This window comes from Caretta caretta, chromosome 8, assembly GCF_965140235.1.
Source record: "Caretta caretta isolate rCarCar2 chromosome 8, rCarCar1.hap1, whole genome shotgun sequence".
NCBI classification, from domain to species: Eukaryota; Metazoa; Chordata; order Testudines; family Cheloniidae; genus Caretta; species Caretta caretta.
Genome location: NC_134213.1, coordinates 56,532,765 through 56,557,729, shown reverse-complemented (window position 1 = coordinate 56,557,729; position 24,965 = coordinate 56,532,765). Strand labels below are relative to the sequence as shown.

The following is a 24,965-nucleotide window of genomic DNA, read 5'->3' as shown; positions in this document are numbered from 1 at the left end:
AACTAAACACTAAGAAAATTCCACATTTTAAAGTTGAGGGTGGAAAATTAGTCTTCTGAGTTATATCAGGGTCACTGCAGGCAGGAAAGGAAAATAAACAGACACAGGAGTTCTTTCTCTTGAAAAAATATTGGTGGGTCAAACCTTCCAGTTCTTAATCAGGGAAAACTTTTATTGCCATCAGTGCCTCCACTCACAGATATTAACATTACACAATGAACATGTGATAACATGTGGTCAATAACTATACACTTCATACCTAAATATCTGAGCCATCTTATCCAGAATTATACATCTTATATGCATTGGCTCAGGGACTACACTTTCTGCCATAGTCTGAGCAGTGCTGAACACAGATAGTGCCCAGTGAATTATACAAATAATGACAATAATCGTCTACTTTATGGACTCTGTGGCTGCAATTTCTGTGTTCTTTGTCCTGCAGTTGGCCTGAATACAGCTGAAACCCTAAGCATTTGAGGCATAAGCATATCCGATACTCATGTGACACTTACTCTTTCCTTTCCTTTTCTCAAACTCAGAACAAAAAATGACAAAACAAAATGGTTTTCAGTTAAAATGTAAGATTTCACAGCAGCTATTGCTCTACAACCCAGCCTGGGGCAGAACCTGCCACCCTCTCAGGGTTAAGTGTTCTCCTCTCATCTGAATATAAGAACGGCCATACTGGGTCAGACCAAAGGTCCATCTAACCTACTTTTCTGTCTTCTGACAGTGGCTAATGCCAGGTGCCCCAGAGGGAATGAACAGAATAGGTAATCATCAAGTGATCCATTCCCTGTCGCTCATTCCCAGGTTCTGGCAAACAGAGGCTAGGGATACCATCCCTGCCTGTCCTGGCTAATAGTCATTGATGGACCTATCCTCCATGAATTTATCTAGTTCTTTTTTAAACCCTATTATAATCTTGGCCTTCACAACATCCTCTGGCAAAGAGTTCCACAGGTTGTCTGTGCATTGTGTGAAGAAATACTTCCTTTTGTTTGTTTTTAAGCCTGCTTCCTATTAATTTCACGTGGTGACCCCTAGTTCTTGTGTTATGAGAAGGAGTAAATAACACTTCCTTATTTTCTTTCTCCACACCAGTCATGATTTTATAGACCTCTATCATATCCCCCTAAGTTGTCTCTTTTCCAAGCTGAAAAGTCCCAATCTTATTAATCACTCCCCATACGGAAGCTGTTCTATACCCCTAATCATTTTTGTTGGCCTGACTCTTGTTCTCTTTCTTCATCCTTCCTGACCTCTGTGCTGCTTCTGATGCTGTCAACCATGACATCCTTCCCAATAGCCTGGGACCATTTGCTGGACGGTCAGAGAGCTAGCCTTCTTGGTTTTGCTCTCATCTAGCCGACAATCCGAGTCTCTTTTTTTCCCCCCTTCCCAGCATTCAGCAGAGAGAGAGGCTGGTCCAGTGGATAGGGAGCTAGCCCTGAGAGACCTGCGTTCTACTTCCCTGTGGATTTCCTGTCTGACTCAGGCCAGTGCCTTAGGGACAGAGTTTCAAAGGTCTTGAGGCACCCAAAGATGCAGGTTAGGTTTACAAAGCACCACTTTTGAAAAAAGCACTAGGTGCCTAAATACCTTTGAAAATCTGACCCTTAATCTCTCTGTGCCTCAATGCCCCATCTGTACAACGGGAATAACAGCACTGCTCTACCTCACAAAGAGTATGTGAGGAGAAATAGGTTAGACATTGTGAGATGCTCAGATCCTATGGTGATGGGGCCACATAATTACCACAAGTAGGGTGGGAACTTCTCTAAATCACTGCTGTCTCTTCGCTTGGTTTTGACCCCTTCTTTTCACCTATCCCCCTCACATCTCCCTCTTTTCTGAACGTAACCTTGGCTCTGACTTCTGAGCCTCCTGTGTTCTCTCTTCAACACCATTCTCCTCCCCCCCCCACCTCCACACACACAGAGGGAATCCTGTTTTCAGGCTCATCTCATGCCTTCCAGATCCTTAATTTAAATTACCAGCACTTTCTTATCTTAATTCCCCCTGCCTCTGTTTATAAACAAAATACGACTCCCTGCCCCAAGGGAACAAACTGGGAGCAGCACTTCTCTTCTGCAGAACTCACATTCCACATTCAGGCTGTGCTGCAGTTAAGAGCTCTGCCTGGGGCTAGGATGTGCACTGTGAGCAGCCCTGTACAAAACTCAGGGGCGAGGCAGGAGACCTCCTCCTTTCCTCCCTAAATGGTGCTGTGAATACTGTGTCAGAATATTCCCAACAGACAGGGATGCTTTTGCTGTACTACTCAGTATAAAGCTCTGGAGAGCAAGTTTGAATGGACCCTGCCATTCAGAATAGCCCTGTCCTTTGTGAGGAGGTAACATCCGTCATGTATTTGAGTTCTTTGTCTTTTTACACTGGTCAAAAAGGCATTTAAACTAACTGGAACGCTTTGAGCTTACAACACCAGTTTACCTTGCATCTGTTACACGCACTAACCTTTCCAGTTGCTGGTGGTAGTTGGTTGGAACACGTGTGACAAGAGGCCAAACTTTCTGTTGCCCTAAATCATTGGTTGCAAGGCCAACAGTGTGATCATCAACAGTGTGATGATCTGACCTCCAGTACAACATAGGCCATTGGACTTTCCCAAAATAATTTCTAGAGCAGATCTCTTAGACAATCATGCAATCTTCATTTAAAAATCACCAGTAATGGAAAATCCACCAAGACTTTTGTAAATTGTTCCAATAGTTAATTGCCCTCACTGTTAACATTTTACACATGATGTCCAATCTGAATTATTTAACTTCAACTTCCAGCCATTGGATCATGTTATACCTTTCTCTGCTAGACTGAAGAGCTCATTATCAAAGGCCTTTTCTACACTGGCAAGTTTCTGCACTGTAAAGCAGCTTTCTGCGCTGTAACTCCCAAGATGTACACATTGCCAAGCCACTTAGTGCGTAGAAACTGCGCAGTTGTAGCACTTTAAAAAAAAAAATCACCCCAAGAAGAGGCATACAGCTTTCTGCGCTGGGGCGCCAGTGTAGACACTGTGGTGGTTACAGCACTGCGGGAGGTGTCCCAAAATGCCTGTTCTCACCTCTTGTCATCAGTTTGAACCTGCCCTCTGGTGACCAACCATCATCCCCACCCAAAATTCCTTTGGAAATTTGAAAGTCCCCTTCCTGTTTGCTGGTGATGTGTGCAGTGGTCTCAGCGCATCTTTCCAGGTGGCCATGCCTGCTCCACGCACCAGGCGATCGCACTCTTGGAGCAATGCCGAGCTGCTGGACCTCATCAGCATTTGGGGAGAGGAGGCTCTCCAGTCCCAACTGAGCTCCAGACGTAGGAATTATGACACCTACCGACAGATTTCACAGTGCATGACAGAAAGGGGCCATGACTGGGACACATTGCAGTGCAGGGTCAAAGTGAAGGAGCTGCGGAACGCTTACAAGAAGGCATGAGAGGCAAACCGCCGCTCCGGGGCTGGGCCCACGAGCTGTTGGTTCTACAAAGAGCTGGACGCGATACTTGGCAGCAACCCCATGTTAATTGCAAAGACCACTGTGGATACTTCATTGGCTCACATGCCAGTCAAGAGTGGACTGAGCCAGGAGGAGGAAATCTTGGATGAGGACGTGGATGGGGAAGGGGACCCAGAGGCAGAGGATGACTCGGAGGTCAGAGATGCATGCAGCCAGGAGCTCTTTTCTACCTCGGAGGAGACTAGCCAGCCACAGCTGTCAGAGATTGGCAAAGTGCAAACAGGAGAGGAGGCCCCTGGTAAGTGGATCTGATTTTGGGAATTGCTGAAGCAAGCTGTTGGGGGAAGGAGGGTTGCAGGAAGCAGGCTTGTCTCCCACCGCATGCCTAGTCTGAGCGGCAGAACAGGCTACTGATTGACTCCCTTACGTCACAGGAATCTCCCTTAGAGATCTCCAGGAAACTCTCGTGGAGATACTGGGCAATCGGCTGCCGCAGGTTCTTCGGCAGAGCTGCTTTGTTTCTTTCCCCATTAACTAGAGTGACTTTCCCACCCCACTATGCCATCACGGCTGGGGAGGGAAGGGGAACCATTGCTGCATACAGGCAAGCCGCATAGGGGCTAGGGCGGAAGCCGTAGGCTTGGAGAAGATCCTCCCTTGATTCCCTGCTCATCCTAAGCAGCAATATATGATCACATCCTGCGGAAAGTCTGGGGACAGGAATGATTATCAGGCCCCTCCACTACGGTGCTGGCTCTCCCCAAGAGCCACATGCCCAGTGTATAGCAGGGTCCGGGAAGAGTGATTTACCCTGCCCCTGCAGCTACTCACCATTTTGGGGGTCTTGTGGCTCATGTGTGCTTGCCTGGGGTCAGCCAGTTAGTGACAGAGGTGAGTGTACTGGCTGTGTTTTAAAGCACTGAATCAGTGTTGTCTGTGTTGCAAACCATACTGCTTCTGTAAAATGTTGCATTTAAACTTCACAGAGATGACCATGGGAGCCCGGCCTCCCCCTTAGTTATCAGCGGCTGAAAGGCTGCTCAGAATTAGAAAGCGGCCAAGAAGAACTAAGGAGGACTTTCTGTGTGATGTTATGATGCACTCTGCCACTGAGAAACAGGAACTGAAGGAGTGGCGGGTCAGTGAGAAGAGGGACCGAAAGGAGAACATGGCACGTCAGAATTAAGTCACGGAGCGGCTCTTAAAGGTTATGGAGCACCAAGCAGACATGCTCCAGGTGATACTAGCTTTTCAAACTGCGCAGCTCTGCACCTGCCCTCCCCTGCAGCCCCTGTCGCAAAACTCTTTCTCATGCGACCCCCAGACACCACCAACACACTCTTATCAACCTCCTGGCTCCACTCTATACCCGCAGCATTCCACTTCTCCCCCTCACAGTCCAGAACTGTGGACTCCCACTATCCACAGCACTCAACACCCATCCCTCTGCAGTTTGGCCTTGCTGAAGTACAGTACCCATTGCATTGTACTCCAGAGGAGAAGATTGGATATGATCCCTGAACATACACAAATCTTTATCCATCCTGGGACCCCTTCTCCTCCTGGAACCTTCCCTTCCCCCATCCTCCTTACTGCTGATGGGGTTTTTGTTTGACTCTCTCCTCCAGTTGTTGTCTTTTATTAAAAGAATTGGTTTGGTTTGAAAGCAATCTTTATTCTATTAATTGAAAGCAAAAAGAGCACTTCAAGCAACATACAATTTAAACCCCCTTATTGCATCATGTGCACCAATCACCTCCTAGCATTACAAGCACTGCATTCCCAAGCATAGCAACAAATATTAGTGGCTTTCAGCTTCAAATTGCTGCCTTAAGGCATCCCTGATCCTTGTGGTCCCGTGCTGTGCCCCTCTAATACCCCTGGTCTCTGGCTGCTCAAACTCAGCCTCCAGGCGCTGAGCCTCTGCGGTCCAGCCCTGAGTGAAGCTTTCACCCTTCCCTTTACAAATATGGAGCATACAGCACCCAGCTATAAGCAAAGGAATATGGCCAGGTCCAGCTTCCCATAGAGGCAGTGCCAGCGGGCTTTTAAATGGCACACTCAACAGTCATTCTGCACTTGCTCAGCCTGTTATTGAACCGCTCCTTGCTACTGTTAAGTTGCCCTGTATATGGCTTCATAAGCCATGGCATTAAGGGATAGGCGGGGTCTCCTAGGATCACAATAGGCATTTTGACTTCCCCTACGGTGATGATCTTGTCCGGGAAGAAAGTCCTTGCTTGCAGCTTCCTGAACAGGCCAGTGTTCCAAAAGAAGCCTGCGTTAATGGCTGTGAAACGCCCACGGTGATCCACAAGTGCCTGGAGGACCACTGAGAAATACCCCTTGTGATTAATCTACTTGGTGGTTAGATGGTCTGGTGCCAGAATTGGAATATGCGTGCCATCTATCTTCCCTCCGCAGTTAGGGAAGCCCATTTGTGCAAAGCCATCCACTATGTTATGCATGTTGCCCAGAGTTACAGTCTTTCGGATCAGGATGCGATTAATGACCCTGCACACTTCTGTCAACATGAGTCCAATGGTTGACTTTCCCACTCCGAACTGGTTAGCAACCAATTGGTAGCAGTCTGGAGTAGCCAGCTTCCACAGTGCAGTTGCCACGCCCTTCTCCAACTATAGGGCAGCTCTCATTCTCATGTCCTTGCGCTGCAGGGCTGGGGCAAGCTTATCACACAGTCCCATGAATGTGGCTTTCCTCATCCAAAAGTTCTGTAGCCACTGCTAGTCATCCCAGACATGCATGACGATGTGATTCCACCACTCAGTGCTTGTTTCCCGAGCCCCAAAGTGGCGTTCCACTGTGGTCAGCACCTCCATGAATGCCACAAACAATCTCGTGTCGTAGCTACTATGCGTGGTGAGATCAATGTCGCACTCCTCTTCCCTTTGTAGTTTAAGGAATAACTCCACTGCCACTCATGACATGTTAGTCAGAGCAAGCAGCATACTGGTCAACAGTTCGGGATCTGTTCTTGCAGCCCAAAAAGGCAGGGCGTGCAGTACACAAACCATTGAAAGATGGCTCCAAATGTGGACGGAAGCACAGGAATTTCTGGGATGCGAAGCAATGCATCACGGGGCATTGGGACAGGACACAGGATGCCCCGCAACCCCCTCCGCCTTCCCATAAGTCTTAGCTGCAGAAGAGAAAGAGGTGTTCTGTGGGATAGCTGCCCAGAATGCACCACTCCGAATATTGCCGCAAGTGTGAACACGCTATTGCGCAGGCAGCTGACAGTGTGAACACCCAACAGCGGTTTCATTTCTGCACTCTCTGAGCAGCGCTGTAACCGCCGGCACTGTAACTTTGCCAGAGTAGACGTGCCCAAATATTTTTTCAACATGTAGGTACTAATAGATTAATCAATTCATTTCTTAACCTTCTCTTAGTTAAGCTAAATAGGTTGAGCTTCTTTAATCTTTCACTAAAAGGCACTTTCTATTCCTTTAATTGTTCTCATGGCTCCTCTCTGAACCCTCTCCAATTTATCAACATTCTTCTTGAGGGCACCAGAATTTGACACAGTATTATGCATCCTTGCATTGCATTGGCCGCAGCATCATATTAGGAGCTCATATTCAGGTGATTATCCACCATTCCCAAAATCTTTTTCAGAGTCAGTTCTTCCCAGGATAATCCCCCATCTTGTAAGCATGGTATACTTTCTTTTTCCTAGATGTACACATTTACATTTAGCCATATTAAAACATATATTGTTTGCTTGTGCCCAGTTTCCCAATGATACAGATCGCTGTAAATCAGTGACTTATCCTCTTTATTATTTACCACTCCCCACAATTTATGTGTCATCTGCAAACTTTATCAATTATGATTTTATATTTTCTTCCAGGTCACTAATAAAAATGTTATATAGTGTAAGGCCAAGAATTGATACCTGCAGGACCCCAGTAAGAGAACCTCCCATTCAATGACTACTTCCTATTAACAGTTACATTTTTAGATCTATCAGTGAGCCAGCTTTTAATCCTTTTAATATGTGCCATGTTAATTTTATGTTCTAGTTTTTTAATCAAAATGGCACATGGTACTTAGTCAAACACTTGACAGAAGTGTAAATATATCAACACCACTACCTTTATCAACCAAACTTGTAATCTCATAAAAAATTATGTCAAGTTATTTTGACAGGATCTATTTTCCATAAACCCATGTTGATAGGTATTAATTATGTTACCGTCTTTTATTTCCTTAGTAATCATGTTGTGTATCAGCCACTCCAGTATTTTGCCTGGGATCAGGCTGACGGGCCTATCTTTACCTGGGTCATCCAATTTACCCTTTTAAAATATTGGCACAACATTAGCTTTCTTCCAGTCTTCTGGGATTTCCCCAGTGCTCCAGAACCTATTGAATATCAAATTAATGATCCAACAAGCTCCTCATCCAGCTCTTTTAGGACCTTTGGATGCAAGGTATCTGGACTTAATGATTTTAAAATGTCTAACGTTAATTGCTGCTGTTTAACCTCCTTCTGAGATATTAGTGCAGGGGTTCTAAAACTGGGGGCCATGACCCGTCGGGGTCTTGAGGTTATTACGTGGGGGGATGCGAGCTGTCAGCCTCCACCCCAAACCCTGCTTCACCTGCAGCATTTATAATAATGTTAAATATTTTAAAAAGTGTTTTTAATTTATAAGGGGAGGTTGCACTCAGAGGCTTGCTGTGTGAAAGGGGTCACCAGTACAAAAGTTTGAGAACCACTGTATTAGTGGAAAGGCAAGAGTGTTGTCATGACATTTGATCTGACTAGATCATCTGTTTTCCTTCCTCCCCCCCATGGAAAACAGAAATATTTATTGAACATTTCTTCCCTTTCTTCATTATTATTTATAATTATACCATTTACATCTAACAGGGGCGCCATTTCAGATTTTGGAGGAGTGGCAACTTTAACTGTGATTCCAGGAGCTACTTGGGTACCTGAAAACACTCGTTTTTTTGCTGATAATAACTTAGAAATTATTATTTGACAGGAGCACTGTATCTAATTCCCATAGAAAGAAAGAAAGTTAAATAAATACTGACCCAATCAGCTCTAATACTAACATGTTCTGACACTTTGTGTCAATTCACTTAAGGGTCACTGCTTAGCTTTAAAATCTTAATGTATATTCTTACTTCGTTACTAACATTTGAATACAACAATTGCAACAACTGTAGAAAAATCTAGTGGATTACTTTCTATCACTTTTTTTCAGTTCACCAAGCTTGGAATAGATCCTTTAACTTTTGGAAACATCCTACTAGGGCAAGGAGTTTTTAGACTGAGTTTAAACTGCATCTCAGGGTGTTACCTCCACTACAAACAATAGACTAGAATCTGATTTTAAACAAGAGTGAAAATGACACTTCAAGTCACTTTCACAGTGTTGCCAAACCCAAATGTTCCAAAATCATGAGTCAGGCTCACAAAAACCATGAGACTGGCTTTAAAATAATAAGATTACGTAAAATAGTAGATTTGGTGTTCTTTTTATTACTCTTTGGCTTTTTGAGTCTTGAGGGTGTACCGGGTTAACATTTTTAAGCTTTCTCCACAGCCACAAGGGCTAGAAACTCACTTTTTCTTTAAGAATGAAGGCTGAAATCATCACATATTCACTTGACTCCAGGAGCTGGGACTTTAAGAAAAACAAGAATTATCAGAAAAACAACAAGGAGTCCGGTGGCACCTTAAAGACTAACAGATTTATTTGAGCATAAGCTTTCATGGGTAAAAAACCCCACTTCTTCAGATGCATGGAGTGAAAATTACGGATGCAGACATAAATATACTGACACATGAAGGGAGTTACCTCACAAGTGGAGAACCAGTGTTGACAGGGCCAATTCGATCAGGATGGATGTAGTCCACTCCCAATAATAGGACTCATCTATTATTGGGAGTGGACTACATCCATCCTGATCGAATTGGCCCTGTCAACACTGGTTCTCCACTTGTGAGGTAACTCCCTTCATGTGTCAGTATATTTATGTCTGCATCCGTAATTTTCACTCCATGCATCTGAAGAAGTGGGGTTTTTTACCCACGAAAGCTTATGCTCAAATAAATCTGTTAGTCTTTAAAGTGCCCCCGACTCCTTGTTGTTTTTGTGGATACAGACTAACATGGCTATCCCCTGATACTTGACCCATGCAAAATAATTATCATGACACTCATGACAAAGTCATGAGAGTTAGCAACACTGCTTTCATTTTTGTTTAAAAGCTAATTACTTTCCAGAAGGTTTGAACACAACACTACAGTCATTGTGTTGCAGTTTTCACAGGAGAATATTTAAAACCAAACACAAAGAAAATTCCACATTTTAAAGTTGAGAAAAAAATTGAGACTTTTAAGGTATATCAGGGCCTGAAGGCAGGAAAGGAAAATAAACAGACACAGGAGCTCTTGGCAGCTCTTCCTCTTGAAAGAACGTTGGAGGGTCAATCTTCCAGTCCTTAATAAAGTAAAACTTCTATTGCCATCAGCACCTCCATTCATAGACATTAAAATCACAATGAACATGTGATAACATTTGGTCAATAACTATACACTTCATACCTAAATATCTGAGCCATCTTATCCAGAGTTATACATCTAATGCGCATTGGCTCAAGGACTACATTTTCTGGCATCGTCTGAGCAGTGCTGAACAAACAGATAGTGCCCAGTGAATTATACAGATAATGACAGTAATTGTCAACTTTATGGACTCTGTGGATGCAGTTTCTCTTCTTTGTTCTGCAGTTGGCCTGAATACAACTGAAACCCTAAGAATTTGAGGCCTAAACACATCTGATACTCATACAACAATTCCTTCCTCTTCTCTAACTCTGAATAAAAAATGACAAAACAAAATGGTATTTCAGTGAAAATCTAAAATTGCACAGCAAGCATTGCTCTGCAACTCAACCTGGGGCAGGACATGCCACCCCTTGCATCTGATTATTTTCTCTTTCTTTCTTTCTTTCTTTTCTTTCCACTATGCTGCTTTTCATACTGTCAACCTTGATATCCTTCCCAATCACCTGGGACCAACTGCTGGAGTCTCCGAGAACTAGCCTTCTTGGTTTTGCTCCCTTCTATCAGATCCCTCTCTTCTGTAGCATGCAGCAGAGGGATAGGCTGGTACAGTGGATAGGGAGCTAGCCCTGAGAGACCTGAGTTCTATTTCCCCCCCCCCAGACTTCCTGTTTGACCTTAGGGACAGGGTTTCAAAGGTTTTTAGGCACCCAAAGATGCAGCTAGGCATGGGAAGTACAAAGCATCTAACCTAGGGGCTTTAAAAATCCCTCTAAGTGCCTAAATACCTTTGAAAATCTGGCCTTTAGTTTCTCTGTGCCTCAGTGCCCCATCTGCACAATGGGGATAACAGCACTGCTCTACCTCACCGAGGGCCTGTGATGTGAGACGCTCAGATACTATGGTGATGTGGCCACATAAGTACTACAGGTAGAGTGGGAACTTCTGTATACCACAGCTATCCCATCCCTGGGTTTTGGGCCCTTCTTTTCACCTACATCCCTCACATCTCCCTCTTTTCTGAATGTAAACTTGGCTTAGAGGGCTTGGCTGTATTTCTTCTGAGTCTCCTACAGACTCAGGGGGTGGGGATTTCTTCAATACCCCCACCCCCTGCAGTGGGATTCCTGTTTTACAGGTTCATCTAATGACTTCCAGATCCTTAATTTAATTACCAGCCTTTTCTTATCTTAATCACCCTGTCTCTGTTCCTAAACAAAATACTGACTCCCTGCTCCAGGGGCACAAGCTGGGAGAAGTATCTCTCTGCAGAACTCACAATCCCCACTAATGCTGTGCAGTTAAGAGCGCCCCGCCTGCGAGCACACCTCCTGTACGAAATTCAGGATTCTTATTGTCCTAAACTCTGGGTGCCACAGATTTCTCCATGTGTTCCTTTGCTTTCCTTTTTAATTTTCTACAATTCATAGCTTCTGATTTATATTCATTACTATCAACTTCCCATTTCTTCATATATTTATATCTGCCTTCACTTCCCCTCTACATCAGGTTATTTACATAAGCACAAAGTTAGTGTGAAATCCTATTTTTCAGAGTTAGTGCTTTACGCTAAAGCCATGCAACTTGACTTGAACCGGATGTGACCCAACTGGAAGTGTCGGATCAGGTGGGAAAACAATTGGACTCTGATGGGTTTAGTTGACTCTCTTCCTGCTTGTGACAGGTTTCAGAGAAGCAGCCGTGTTAGTCTGTATTCGCAAAAAGAAAAGGAGTACTTGTGGCACCTTAGAGACTAAGAAATTTATTTGAGCATAAGCTTTCGTGTAGCTCACGAAAGCTTATGCTCAGATAAATTTTTTAGTCTCTAAGGTGCCACAAGTACTCCTTTTCTTCCTGCTCGTAGTGTCAGCACAGTGGCAGCTGCGTGCCCTGCTCCAGCCTGCTACCACCACTTCACTGCACTGTGTGTGCCTACTGAGGAGCTGCAGCACCTCTCACTTGGCAACACGCATAGGGTGCAGCAACGGGCAGCAATTGGCAGGAGCAGAGCATACAGCCACTGGTAGTGGCACAGCCAGCTGCTATCATGCTGAGACCATGGGCAATGGTGACTCAAGTTCAGGGAGAACAAACAGGTCAGAAAAACGACATGATGCTCTTGAGGTCAGGCCTAAAAATTAGTCCTGAACAGATCTCTCTACTTTATATTTGCTTTGCCTTGTTGTAAATGACTACTGACAGTGCAAGGTGTTGGAAAACCTGGCCTATGGTCTGCTCACCTCTGGCAGAACCAATGCAGTCTGAACCAGTTTGTCCCCACTCTGGATAGGAAGTTGCACCAGTTCAGATAGTTGTCTTAACTCTGTCTGACAATGCAGTTCCTAACGGTTTACAACAAATTAAATGCTCCGCTTTTAAGCTCACTTTTTATTAAGCTTTTCTTAATAATTTATTTTGGTATATCATATTGTGTCGTTTTTTGAGTGCAATAACCTGTACTTTTATCCTGAAAGCTCAAACAATTCATCCTCTCAGTTTTGCACTTCAGTTCCAGCATTCAAATACGGCTTCTATTGCTGCATGAACTGACTACACAATTGTACCAGTTGCTAATTATTTTGGTTTTTAGCAATTTAGACATGAAGACTAAATCAGTTTTAGCACATGTAACACATTTAGTCACATCTCATTTGAATTTCGCACATGTATTAATTTTATATATATGATGGAATTTCTCCTCCATTCCCCCTCTGCTTATTTAATTGATAAACAATATAAGAACATATCCCCAAATAGCTAGAATCTTTCCCTTTGCCTGTGTACTTTCCACTTATAAAAGCTGGCTGCTAAATAATAGGACTTTCACGAAGAATTGGAAACTCTTTCAATAACTGGCTCCTACCACTTGCAAACAGTTAACCTTTTTTACATGGGTGGTGGGTGAACACCCGCTTTGGGGAGGCTAGCCCGCCAGCTGCGCCCCTTACACCCGACCCCATCCCCGTAACAGGAGGAGCCTTGAGGGGGGGCCCCCCCGTGACTGCAGGAGCCCCAGGGCTCCCCACCCCAGCCACGCAGGGCCAAGCCACCTCCTAACGCCACTGAGCGCCGGACCGAGCTGCCCGGCCAAACCAGGCCAACCCGGGCCGAGACGCCCCCCAGCCGGGCTGCACCCCGGCCCCCCCAAGCTCCAGGCCAGCCCCAGCCACGCCAGGCCAGGGTGCCGAGGAGGAGGGATGCAGCAAGCAATGGCAGGCAGGCAGCAGCAGACGGTGGGGGCTCAGGGAAGGAGAAGGGGCAGAGCCACTGTGGCTTAGCCTTCCCTGGCCTATTATAGCTGCCACCCATGATCATTTATCATTATTAAGCTAACCCACTGAGTTTGGACCCTGAGCTTCTCCCATCAAATTCTCTAAATTCATTTCTTGGCCTCCATCTCCAGTGCCCCCCCCTTTGAATTCCGCTACGTGTGTTATTTTAAATTATTAAGTACTAATTAGCTATATTTTAAAATAGATTCCTGGAGTTTGGATACCTTATTCTTGTCTACTTTATGGGTTTCTGGTCTGACAGGGGTTTTCTGTCTTTGTTTTCATTCCCTGTGCACTCATCTTAGGCTCTGCCATCTGCCAGAAAGTAAAATTTACTTCATCATCTGTAAAAACAGCAAAGAGTCCTTTGGCACCTTATAGACTAACAGACTATTGGAGCATAAGCTTTCGTGGGTGAATATCCACTTCGTTGGATGCATGTTCATCATCTGTATTTTCTCCAAATGCTTCACTGTATTCTTTTGGCCACAGATCCTAAATTCCAAAGGAATGTTTTCTTCTTTTGGATCATAGAAACTATAAAAATGGTTTTGAAAAATAAACAGCAGTTTAAAAGGGAATCCCCATTTATAGAAGATGTCTCTCCTATCTCTGTAATATCTTGTAGTTCCTATCTTAAAGAAAATGCAATGGAGGGGAGAGAAATTATGTCACGTTACAACATTTTTGCCTAGATTAGAACCATCTAGTTTGAGGGTATGTCTGCACTGCAGATAAAGGTGTGACTGTATCACAAGTAGGCACACCTATGTTTATTTGAGGCTAGCTAACGTGAGTAACAATAGTAGTGTAGACATAGCAGCACAGCTTAACAACCAGAGTACAGATACAAGTCCCCAAAGTGCTTGTACTCTGGTTGCTAGACCATGCTGAAGCCCATCCTTCTATATCATTGCTGCTGCTGTTACCCATACTATCTAGAATAATGCTAGCACAGGTATGCCTACGCATGCTAGGATCACATCTTCACTTGCAGTGTAGACATACCCTGAGTCCTCGATCCAAAGTAATGTTTATCCAAATTTTGTTTAATAACCTATATCAGTTTTGTAAAATTCTACTTGCCCAGGATAAATAATTTAATTTTTGACAAGCAAGTGAAATATAAATATTTCATTAACATCAGACTCTCCATGTTCAGGGTGGGTGAGTAGATTTTTCTGTCAGAGGTAATAAATTTTCCTGGCTGTTTTTCAAAAATGAGATGTAGGTACCCTGAGTTACGCTCCTCCCTCCAAAGTCACTGCAATCCTTTTTGTATGTGATATGTAGCGGGAAAGAATGGGAAACTGAAACCATAATTAACACATCATTCAAATGTTATATAAACAAGTTGATTGGTTTCTGTTTTTTTTTGTTTTTAAGATGGCGTGGTTGTGTCTGGAAAAATGGATAACAAACTAGATGTGTACATGTCTGAAGCAGAAATGAAAAACAAAGAGGAAAGAACAGAACAAGAGTCTATAAGGGAGTCTGATAGTACTATTTTGGATGCCTCATCTGATTCTCCAAGAGGTTTGCTAATAAACTGCAGGAATCTTTATAGTAGGGGAGGGGGAAAGGATGTGAAATGTCATAGTACAGGTTGTGCTCCAGTTTCTATTTCAGCCACAAATATATACTGATACACAGAAAAGGCTGTACTCCCTCTGATGCCCTGGATTTCAGATGTTTTTCATCTGAGCTGGCATTTTCCCCTGAATCATTTCTAGAAATCTCTTCTAAGGCGCTTACTGACACAGGAGCATAAAACGAGTCATGTTGTGAAAGAGCTGGGGTCTGCATCCATATTGTAACTGAAAGTGCCACCTTTTTCATTCTCTTGGTTCAGATCCGTGACAGTGACTAGAGAAAGGCATTGTATTGAGCACAGAACTGGGAGCTAGAAATTTCTGGGTCGTAATTCCAGTTCCAACACTTACGAGCTCCCTGGCCTTGGGCAAGTAATGTAATCCCTGCTTCAGTTTCCCTACCTCATAAGGTACTGTGAAGTTTAAGGTTTTTAAAAGGTTTTAAAAGTGGAAAACCACTATAAAGTCAAGTATTATAATGAATCTGGGTCTCCTGTGTCAGAGCCGCGCAATACAGTATGTAAAGGCAACAGCCAGACTGGTTATCTGTCAGTAAGGAATGGTGCCGAATTTAGTAAAAGCAAGAGAAGTTGTGAGTATTTGAAAGGTTTCAGAGGAGCAGCCGTGTTAGTCTGTATCCGCAAAAAGAACAGGAGTACTTGGGGCACCTTAGAGACTAACTAATTTATTACAGCATAAGCTTTTGTGGGCTACAGCCCACTTCATCAGATGCATAGAATGGAACATATAGCATGAAGATAGATAAATAGATATGCATACAGAGAAGGTGGAAGTTGCCATACAAACTGTAAGAAGCTAATTAATTAAGATGAGCTATTATCAGCATGAGAAAAAAACTTTTGTAGTGATAATCAAGATAGCCCATTCAGACAGTTGACAAGAAGGTGTGAGAATACTTAACATGGGAATCCACAAATAAAAGATGTAAACGTGTGAAATTCTTCAGTTTAGCTTTTTGAATATCTTTAAAAAACAAAAACATGGGTTAAGTATCCTCACACCTTCTTGTCAACTGTCTAAATGGGCCATCTTTATTATCACTACAAAAAGGTTTTTTTCTCCTGCTGATAATAGCTCATCTGAATTAATTAGCCTCTTACAGTTTGTATGGCAACTTCACCTTCTCTGTATGTGTGTGCATACAGATATATATAGATCTTCTTACTATATGTACCATTCTGTGCATCCGATGAAGTGGGCTGTAGCCCACAAAAGCTTATGCTCTAATAAATTTGTTAGTCTCTAAAGTGCCACAATTACTCCTGTTCTTTTTGAGTATTTGAAAGTAATTTTAGAGGGAGTTAATCTCAACCCTGCCAGAAAAACAGCCCAGAATGGATGAGGGATTTGAGGTGTATAATGTGCCGTGGTTGTATTAATAATTGTACTTTGTACTAATATAGTAAAGTAAAAAGAAAAGGAGTACTTGTGGCACCTTAGAGACTAACCAATTTATTTGAGCATGAGCTTTCGTGAGCTACAGCATGGAGTGGAAATCTATCAACTGCATGAAAAAACTTGTACAGATACAGACAGACATCATCTTCCTTTCCAAATGCAAACAGATGGACATCGTACCAAAAGGACTGAAGGTCAAAAATCCATTACAATCTACATACCACACAGACTATGCTGACAGCTTGTGCCTCACGCTCTCAAAGAAACTGCGGAATCACCTGATCAAGATCCTCTACAGCAAACAGGGAAAGATTAAGAATGAGCTCTCAAAAATGGATACTCTCATAAAGAACCAACCTTCCACACAAACTTCCTCGTGGCTGGATTTTACTAAAACTAGACAAGCCATTTACAACGCACACTTTGCTTCTCTACAAAAGAAAAAAGACACTAAACTTTCTAAACTACTACATGCTACAAGGGGCCACAGCAATGGTTCCCTCACCCCACCTAGCAATATTGTTAACCTATCCAACTATACTCTCAGCCCAGCAGAAGCAGCTGTTCTATCTCGGGGCCTCTCCTTCTGCCCCTCCACCCCCACGAACATGATACAGTTCTGTGGTGACCTAGAATCCTATTTTCGACGTCTCCGTCTCAAGGAATATTTCCAAAATACCTCTGAACAACATACTAATCCACAGAGGTCTCCCTGCCAACACTACAGAAAGAGGGATTCTAGATGGACTCCTCCTGAAGGTCGAAACAGCAGACTGGACTTCTACATAGAGTGCTTCCGCCGACGTGCACAGGCTGAAATTGTGGAAAAGCAGCATCACTTGCCCCATAACCTCAGCCATGCGGAACGCAATGCCATCCACAGCCTCAGAAACAACTCTGACATCATAATCAAAAAGGCTGACAAAGGAGGTGCTGTTGTCATCATGAATAGGTCGGAATATGAACAAGAGGCTGCTCGGCAGCTCTTAAACACGAGTTTCTACAAGCCATTACCCTATGATCCCACTGAGAGTTACCAAAAGCAACTACAGCATTTGCTCAAGAAACTTCCTGAAAAAGCACAAGATCAAATCCGCACAGACACACCCCTGGAACCCCGACCTGGGATATTCTATCTACTACCCAAGATCCATAAACCTGGAAATCCTGGGCGCCCCATCATCTCAGGCATTGGCACCCTGACAGCAGGATTGTCTGGCTATGTAGACTCCCTCCTCAGGCCCTATGCTACCAGCACTCCCAGCTACCTTCGAGACACCACTGATTTCCTGAGGAAACTTCAATCCATCGATGATCTTCCTGATAACACCATCCTGGCTACTATGGATGTAGAAGCCCTCTACACCAACATTCCACACAAAGATGGATTACAAGCCGTCAAGAACACTATCCCCGATAATGTCACAGCTAACCTGGTGGCTGAACTTTGTGACTTTGTCCTTACCCATAACTATTTCACATTTGGGGACAATGTATACCTTCAGATCAGCGGCACTGCTATGGGTACCCGCATGGCCCCACAGTATGCCAACATTTTTATGGCTGATTTAGAACAACGCTTCCTCAGCTCTCGTCCCCTAAAGCCCCTACTCTACTTGCGCTATATTGATGACATCTTCATCATCTGGACCCATGGAAAAGAAGCCCTTGAGGAATTCCACCATGATTTCAACAATTTCCATCCCACCACCAACCTCAGCCTGGTCCAGTCCACACAAGAGATCCACTTCCTGGACACTACAGTGCTAATAAACAATGGCCACATAAACACCACCCTATACCGGAAACCTACTGACCGCTATTCCTACCTGCATGCCTCCAGCTTTCACCCTGACCACACCACACGATCCATCGTCTACAGCCAAGCTCTGCGATACAACCGCATTTGCTCCAACCCCTCAGACAGAGACAAACACCTACAAGATCTCTGTCAAGCTTTCTTACAACTACAATACCCACCTGCAGAAGTAAAGAAACAGATTGATAGAGCCAGAAGAGTTCCCAGAAGTTACCTACTACAGGACAGGCCTAACAAAGAAAATAACAGAACGCCACTAGCGGTCACCTTCAGCCCCCAACTAAAACCCCTCCAACGCATTATTAAGGATCTACAACCTATCCTAAAGGATGACCCAACACTCTCACAAGTCTTGGGAGACAGGCCAGTCCTTGCCTACAGACAGCCCCGCAACCTGAGGCAAATACTCACCAACAACCACATACCACACAACAGAACTACTAACCCAGGAACTTATCCTTGCAACAAAGCCCGTTGCCAATTGTGCCCACATATCTATTCAGGGGACACCATCACAGGGCCTAATAACATCAGCCACACTATCAGAGGCTCATTCACCTGCACATCCACCAATGTGATATATGCCATCATGTGCCAGCAATGCCCCTCTGCCATGTACATTGGTCAAACTGGACAGTCTCTACGTAAAAGAATAAATGGACACAAATCAGATGTCAAGAATTATAACATTCATAAACCAGTCGGAGAACACTTCAATCTCTCTGGTCACGCAATCACAGACATGAAGGTCGCTATCTTAAAACAAAAAAACTTCAAATCCAGACTCCAGCGAGAAACTGCTGAATTGGAATTCATTTGCAAATTGGATACTATTAATTTAGGCTTAAATAGAGACTGGGAGTGGCTAAGTCATTATGCAAGGTAGCCTGTTTCCTCTTGTTTTTTCCTACCCCCCCCCCCCCCCAGATGTTCTGGTTTAACTTGGATTTAAACTTGGAGAGTGGTCAGTTTAGATGAGCTATTACCAGCAGGAGAGTGAGTTTGTGTGTGTATGGGGGTGGGGGGGATGTGAGAAAACCTGGATCTATGCAGGAAATAGCCCGACTTGATTATGTAAAGAGTTGTCACTTTGGATGGGCTAGCACCAGCAGGAGAGTGAATTTGTGTGGGGGGGTGGAGGGTGAGAAAACCTGGATTTGTGCTGGAAATGGCCCACCTGTTGATCACTTTAGATAAGCTATTACCAGCAGGACAGTGGGGTGGGAGGAGGTATTGTTTCATATTCTCTGTGTGTATATAAAGTCTGCTGCAGTTTCCACGGTAAACATCTGATGAAGTGAGCTGTAGCTCACGAAAGCTCATGCTCAAATAAATTGGTTAGTCTCTAAGGTGCCACAAGTACTCCTTTTCTTTTTGCGAATACAGACTAACACGGCTGTTCCTCTGAAACCTGTCAATATAGTAAAGTATATCTGTGATATACTGGGCTTGCCAAACAGCTCATAGGACAGTTTTGCATTTGCATACCACATTTTTCATGATGTGCTCTCAGTCTATGGAATGGCATCAGCAAAGAATCCACAAATATAAGATATAAACATTGTGTGAAATTCTTCAGTTTAGCTTTTTGAATATCTTTAAAAAACAAAAATAAATAAATCTGGAACATGTAGGAATTCAGATAAGTTACTCCATTCTGTCTATAGCACTTTCATCAGATCTAAGTTTTAAAGGTGAAGAATACAAAATATTATTCCAGGTGGCACAAGACGCCCTCTCAGCTAGCATTAGAATTGAAGTGGCTGACAGAAGAACAATATGAACTGAAAAATAATTGGGATGTGAAAGCAGAAGTGTTTAACTTGAAAATCTCTTTAACTTTTAGAGAAACATATTTCAATTCAAAAACAGCTTGCTGATCTAGAGAAACTAGCTGACCTGAGTGAAAGTGAGTTTACCTCAGCTGTTACCCAGAATACAGATCAACATGTTGCAGGTATTTACATTCTTCTTTTTAATTTATTTTAAAAAATTGTCATTTTTTTGTACTCGAGTGTTTGAGTCTTCAAGTTTGGAAGTTTTGTGTTTTTTTAAATTGCTTACTGTTTTTTCCCCACCATTTAGCTAACGTCAGTTCCCACTTCATGTACCCCATTCTTAATGAAATAGGAAAGGCCCCAGTGGCTCCATTTTTGTTTATTTTTCTCTCAGCATAGTAGCATCAGTACTGTCATGAACATACATAGCTAAGAAAATTGTGTTACCCTGTTGGCCTACAGCTAGAAGTTATGCTCAAACATTGTTTTCTAGTGTCATGCCAGAGGGGTGATCAATATATTCCTTGTTTGAAATTAAAAGAATAGGATTATTATTTGAATAGTTGTCCTCTTTGCAGCTGTTATTTCACTGTCTGGCTTGCCTCAAAGCATTTTTACTTGTAACTGTTACCTCCCCAGGAAGCATCGTGGCCAGAAAACATTGGAAGGTTAGTCTCAGTATTCTTTTCAGGACGGTAGCTGTTGTCCTGAATTTAAGGGTCGTATATACCCCAGAATATGATCAAACTAATTGCAATCATATTATGTGCACTCACCCACTATAAAGTAATAAAACAAAACACCACATAGTTAAGGGTGAATTGAAAAACAGGATTTCAAAAGCAAGGTCATAATTATTTGGCAGTTTCTGCTATTCAAAATTTTTTTTTAAAAAAAAAGAACAAGTCAACGACTAAAACAAACAAAAACAATGGATAAAAAACCTTAAATCTAGTCACCTCTAATATTAAAAGTTTATTAAAAAATTTAAAAAGTAATAATTTAGTAGGCTCACTATAGCCTATACGTTTTATAAAAATTAATTATAAATAAATTAGCTAATAAAATATACTTTAAAACACACCTCTAAAGCCATATTAAAAAATATTTTTCCTAATACCTTTTCTCCATGGTGGGTAAGCAACTGGCCACTGTGAACCTGCTGTTAATTACCTAATACAGTTGCATGTACGAATCATATGTCAGAGCAGAATAAGACTCTGAAAGCTGGATTTTTATTTGAGGGTGGCATTTGAGTTATTCTGAATACCTTTCAGTGCCAATGGATTCTTATACAAATTAATCATCACATCCCTGACTTTAATGTTTCTAGAATTGTTGCTTTAACATAGACTAGAGAAAATGATTTATTCTAAAGAAGGGATTTAAGAGTCTTGTCTGAAAGTTCGTTTTGGAGATTCGGAGGAGAGAGAGAAAGCAGACTCTAGCACTAAACAAAGTAGGGGCACTGCCAGCAGATCGAGGGACGTGATCATTCCCCTCTATTCGACATTGGTGAGGCCTCATCTGGAGTACTAAGTCCAGTTTGGGGCCCCACACTACAAGAAGGATGTGGAAAAATTGGAAAGAGTCCAGCGGAGGGCAACAAAAATGATTATGGGGCTGGAGCACATGACTTATGAGGAGAGGCTGAGGGAACTGGGATTGTTTAGTCTGCAGAAGAGAAGAATGAGGGGGGATTTGATAGCTGCTTTCAACTACCTGAAAGGGGGTTCTAAAGAGGATGGATCTAGACTGTTCTCAATGGTAGCAGATGACAGAACGAGGAGTTATGGTCTCAAGTTGCAGTGGGGGAGGTTTAGGTTGGATATTAGGAAAAACTTTTTCACTAGGAGGGTGGTGAAGCACTGGAATGGGTTTCCTAGGGAGGAGGTGGAATCTCCTTCCTTAGAGGTTTTTAAGACCCGGCTTGACAAAGCCCTGGCTGGGATGATTTAGTTGGTATTGGTCCTGCTTTGAGCTGGGGGTTGGACTAGATGACCTCCTAAGGTCCCTTCCAACCCTGATCTTCTATGATTAATGTGTTTTTTTAAAAGATTTTGCTTGAAGTGTAGTTACTCTGAAATGAGGAAAATGGCACTGTGTGGGGCTCCATGGGTATTGTGTTTCAATGACTTCCTGATGAAATTTACAAGTAAAATTTCCCCCCATCTCCGAGCTTGGTAAACTCAACCTGAAAACTGAAAGTCAAACTGGGTTCTTTCTGCCTTGTGCATCAATAATAGCAAAAGTTGTATAGTTAGAACTGTGTAATTCTCTGATTGATGTCCATGCCAGAAATATCTAACTCATGCTCCTGAATCTGTATTTACATGGCTCATTAGCAATGTTCCCTCTAATTTTTGACAGGCCATGTGTGCAAAAAATTTCTTCTGTACAAATTGTTGTGCTTCTGTGCAAATTTTTGTGCGTGCGGTGTTTCACCATTTGCGTGGGGTTTAGGATCTGTGTGTGCGCACGTGTAAAGCTTAGAGGGAACAGTGCTCATGAGTAAAAAGTAGCAAAAACTTAGTTTGTCAGTAACTAGATATGAATCTGAGTACACAGAGAGAAGATGAGTTGAGTAAGAACATGTCAGAAAAATGACTGTGTAAATGACATTAGCCACACTTTGAAATATTATTTGATGAGCAATTCACTGAGAGTGGATTGGGTTGAAATAATTATTATTTATTTGTATTGTGGTAGTGCTTAGGAAGCTCTACAAACACACAACAAAAAGATGGCCCCTGCCCCAAGGAGCTAACAATCTTAGTATAAGACAAGAGGCAACAAGTAGATAGAGCATCATGAATAAAACAAAAATTAGAAAATGTTGTTGGAGGTTTTAAAGGGCATATGATACCTGCATGAATGGCATTTTGGGATTATAAACTTAAATATGTCTGAATTTACAGAGCGTAATCTTTTATTAGACAAAAACACAATTCTACCTATACTAGATGTGGAGGAAAATAATGTTTTATCTCAAATATGCATTAGTTGAATGTATGGAAATGTATACAACTATATAGCGACATATACAACTCTAATCTGCTTATTAACTGCATACTTGTATCTCCTTGTTTTGTTCTTATACGGATTTTCAGCTGGAAAGAAGCCTTGCCCACTGTGTCCTGAAGAGAAATTCAAAGCTTGCTATAGTCATAAGCTCCATCGCCACCTTCAAAATTTGCATTGGAAGGTTTCTGTTGAATTTGAAGGTAAAGTCTTTTATACTTGAATAGATTGCTTATATTTTATGGAACAAAGTACAGCATAAGATTAAGTGGCAACGTAGAGCCCAATTCTGTAGTCCCCGTACATTTAAAATTTCCATTGACATCAGTGGGAGTTTCACTGTCATAAAGACTGCTAGATTTTGACCCTAAATCAGAGCCAATGGTATGTTCCTCTTTAAACTTGGTGTTTATAGCAAAAGTTAGTGTCTGTATTTCATTTTTTTCTGCCAGTTTAAAAATTGCTACATGTATATATTAAATTACTTTTTAATATTAATATCAGGAAATATCTATGGATATTTCACCTTAATGTGAGTTTGTTTATATACACCTAATCAGTGGTGCAAATAAAATCCATTTCTTAGGGCGGGGCGGAGACCAGCAAAGGGGAGCACGTGACCCTCCATGTGACTCCTCACTACCCAGCCCGGGGCCCCGTCGCCTCCCCACATCCATCCCATGTTACCTAGTGGGGAGCTCTGTCATCCTCCTGCTGCACCAGAGACTTTTGGGCAGTAGTCTCCCAGGAACAGCAGCAGGGAAAGGAGCAGAACCCCCAGGCCTGCCCACTGCCCTTCCATGGAGTTGTTTCTCTGTCCTCCCTCTGTGTACCACAGCAGCAGCCCCGCCAGAGGACTGGGCTGGGGGCGGGAGTGAGGCTGGGGGCAGTTCAGCCGCTGGAGAAGCTGCCGGCCTTCTGCTCCTTTCCCCGCTGCCCCTCCCAGCGGGAAAAGGAGCAGAACTCCCAGCCCCGCCCCCCAGCCCTCTCCTCTGGTGGGGCTGCTGCTGTGGTACACAGACAGAGACGCAGCTCCTTGGAAGGGCAGGGGAAGGGGCTGGGATTTTTCCAGGGGGCTGGGTGGGGCAGTGGGGAAAGGAGCAGAACCCCCCCAGCCCTGACCTCCAGCTCTCTTCTCCGGCAGGGCTGCTTCTGTGTCTTTTCGGTATGCCATACCAGCTATAAATAGTTTGCTAGTATGGGATACTGGCCTATTTGCACCACTGCACCTAATCCAATTTCAGAGAAGTAAGCCTCTCTATAAAATGCAGAGCTTTATAGTGTATGGACACTTAACTAATACCATAAAGTTTTGTAATGTATAACCAAATGAAAGTCAATTTTGGCCTATCATATAAATGAATATCTCAAACTAAAAGTATGTGATTCTCTGTTTTCTACTGCACACTTTTAAAATAGTTTCAAGCTAAGCATTTTTTAATGGAAAGTAATTGCTTAGCAAGTCATGAAAATAGTGTTCAAACTGTAAATATTTGTGATTTTCGTTTTGTTAGTTAAAAGTTTTCAGTTAGTTTCTCAATATAGTCATTTGTGCATTTACTTTATATAGCTGTACAAGCTGATCAGGAAGATTCTTCAGTTCTGAAGAAATTGTTTCAAATACCAATGTATTTAGTTGTCATGTGTTATATGTAAGCACAATATTGTGATGACTTGTTTACAAAATGCATTGAAGTCCAATAGTAAAAATAGGAATTGGAATGGAGGGAGCATACACGCTCAAAACAAAGAAAAAGATAGCGTGGTCTGCTATAGAAAAGCAAATGTAGAGTGAAGGCAGGAAGGGGGAACAAGGTGCCAATAAGAAGACACAGTAGGTTACACTTCTAAAGTTTATTATATGGAAAATTGTTTGGCAGTATTATATTTACCTACAGTACACAAAAGTGTTTTATTTGTTTAAATTGTAGTCAAGGCTTTTGTGGTGTTCACAGCACAGGTATTTTCATTGGTTAGTAGGCTGTGAGTTTTATTTGAAGTCTATGGGACTTGGAACCTAAGTGGTTAAAAGTCTCTT

General features: G+C 42.8%; 1 protein-coding gene across 3 annotated transcripts in view; it reads left to right on the top strand.

Annotated features, from left to right (window-relative positions):
• Positions 1 to 24,965, top strand: part of TRMT1L (tRNA methyltransferase 1L) — a 63,512-nt gene that overhangs the window by 1,528 nt on the left and 37,019 nt on the right. For 2 of the 3 annotated variants that reach the window (XM_048860599.2, XM_048860600.2), the window contains exons 2-4: positions 14,685 to 14,834; positions 19,975 to 20,085; positions 23,017 to 23,130. In XM_048860599.2, coding sequence (XP_048716556.1) covers positions 14,685 to 14,834; positions 19,975 to 20,085; positions 23,017 to 23,130 — 375 coding nt within the window. Of the gene's footprint in view, positions 1 to 4,470; positions 4,714 to 14,684; positions 14,835 to 19,974; positions 20,086 to 23,016; positions 23,131 to 24,965 lie in introns of those variants that run through there. The other variant, XM_048860601.2, reaches the window with a different exon arrangement.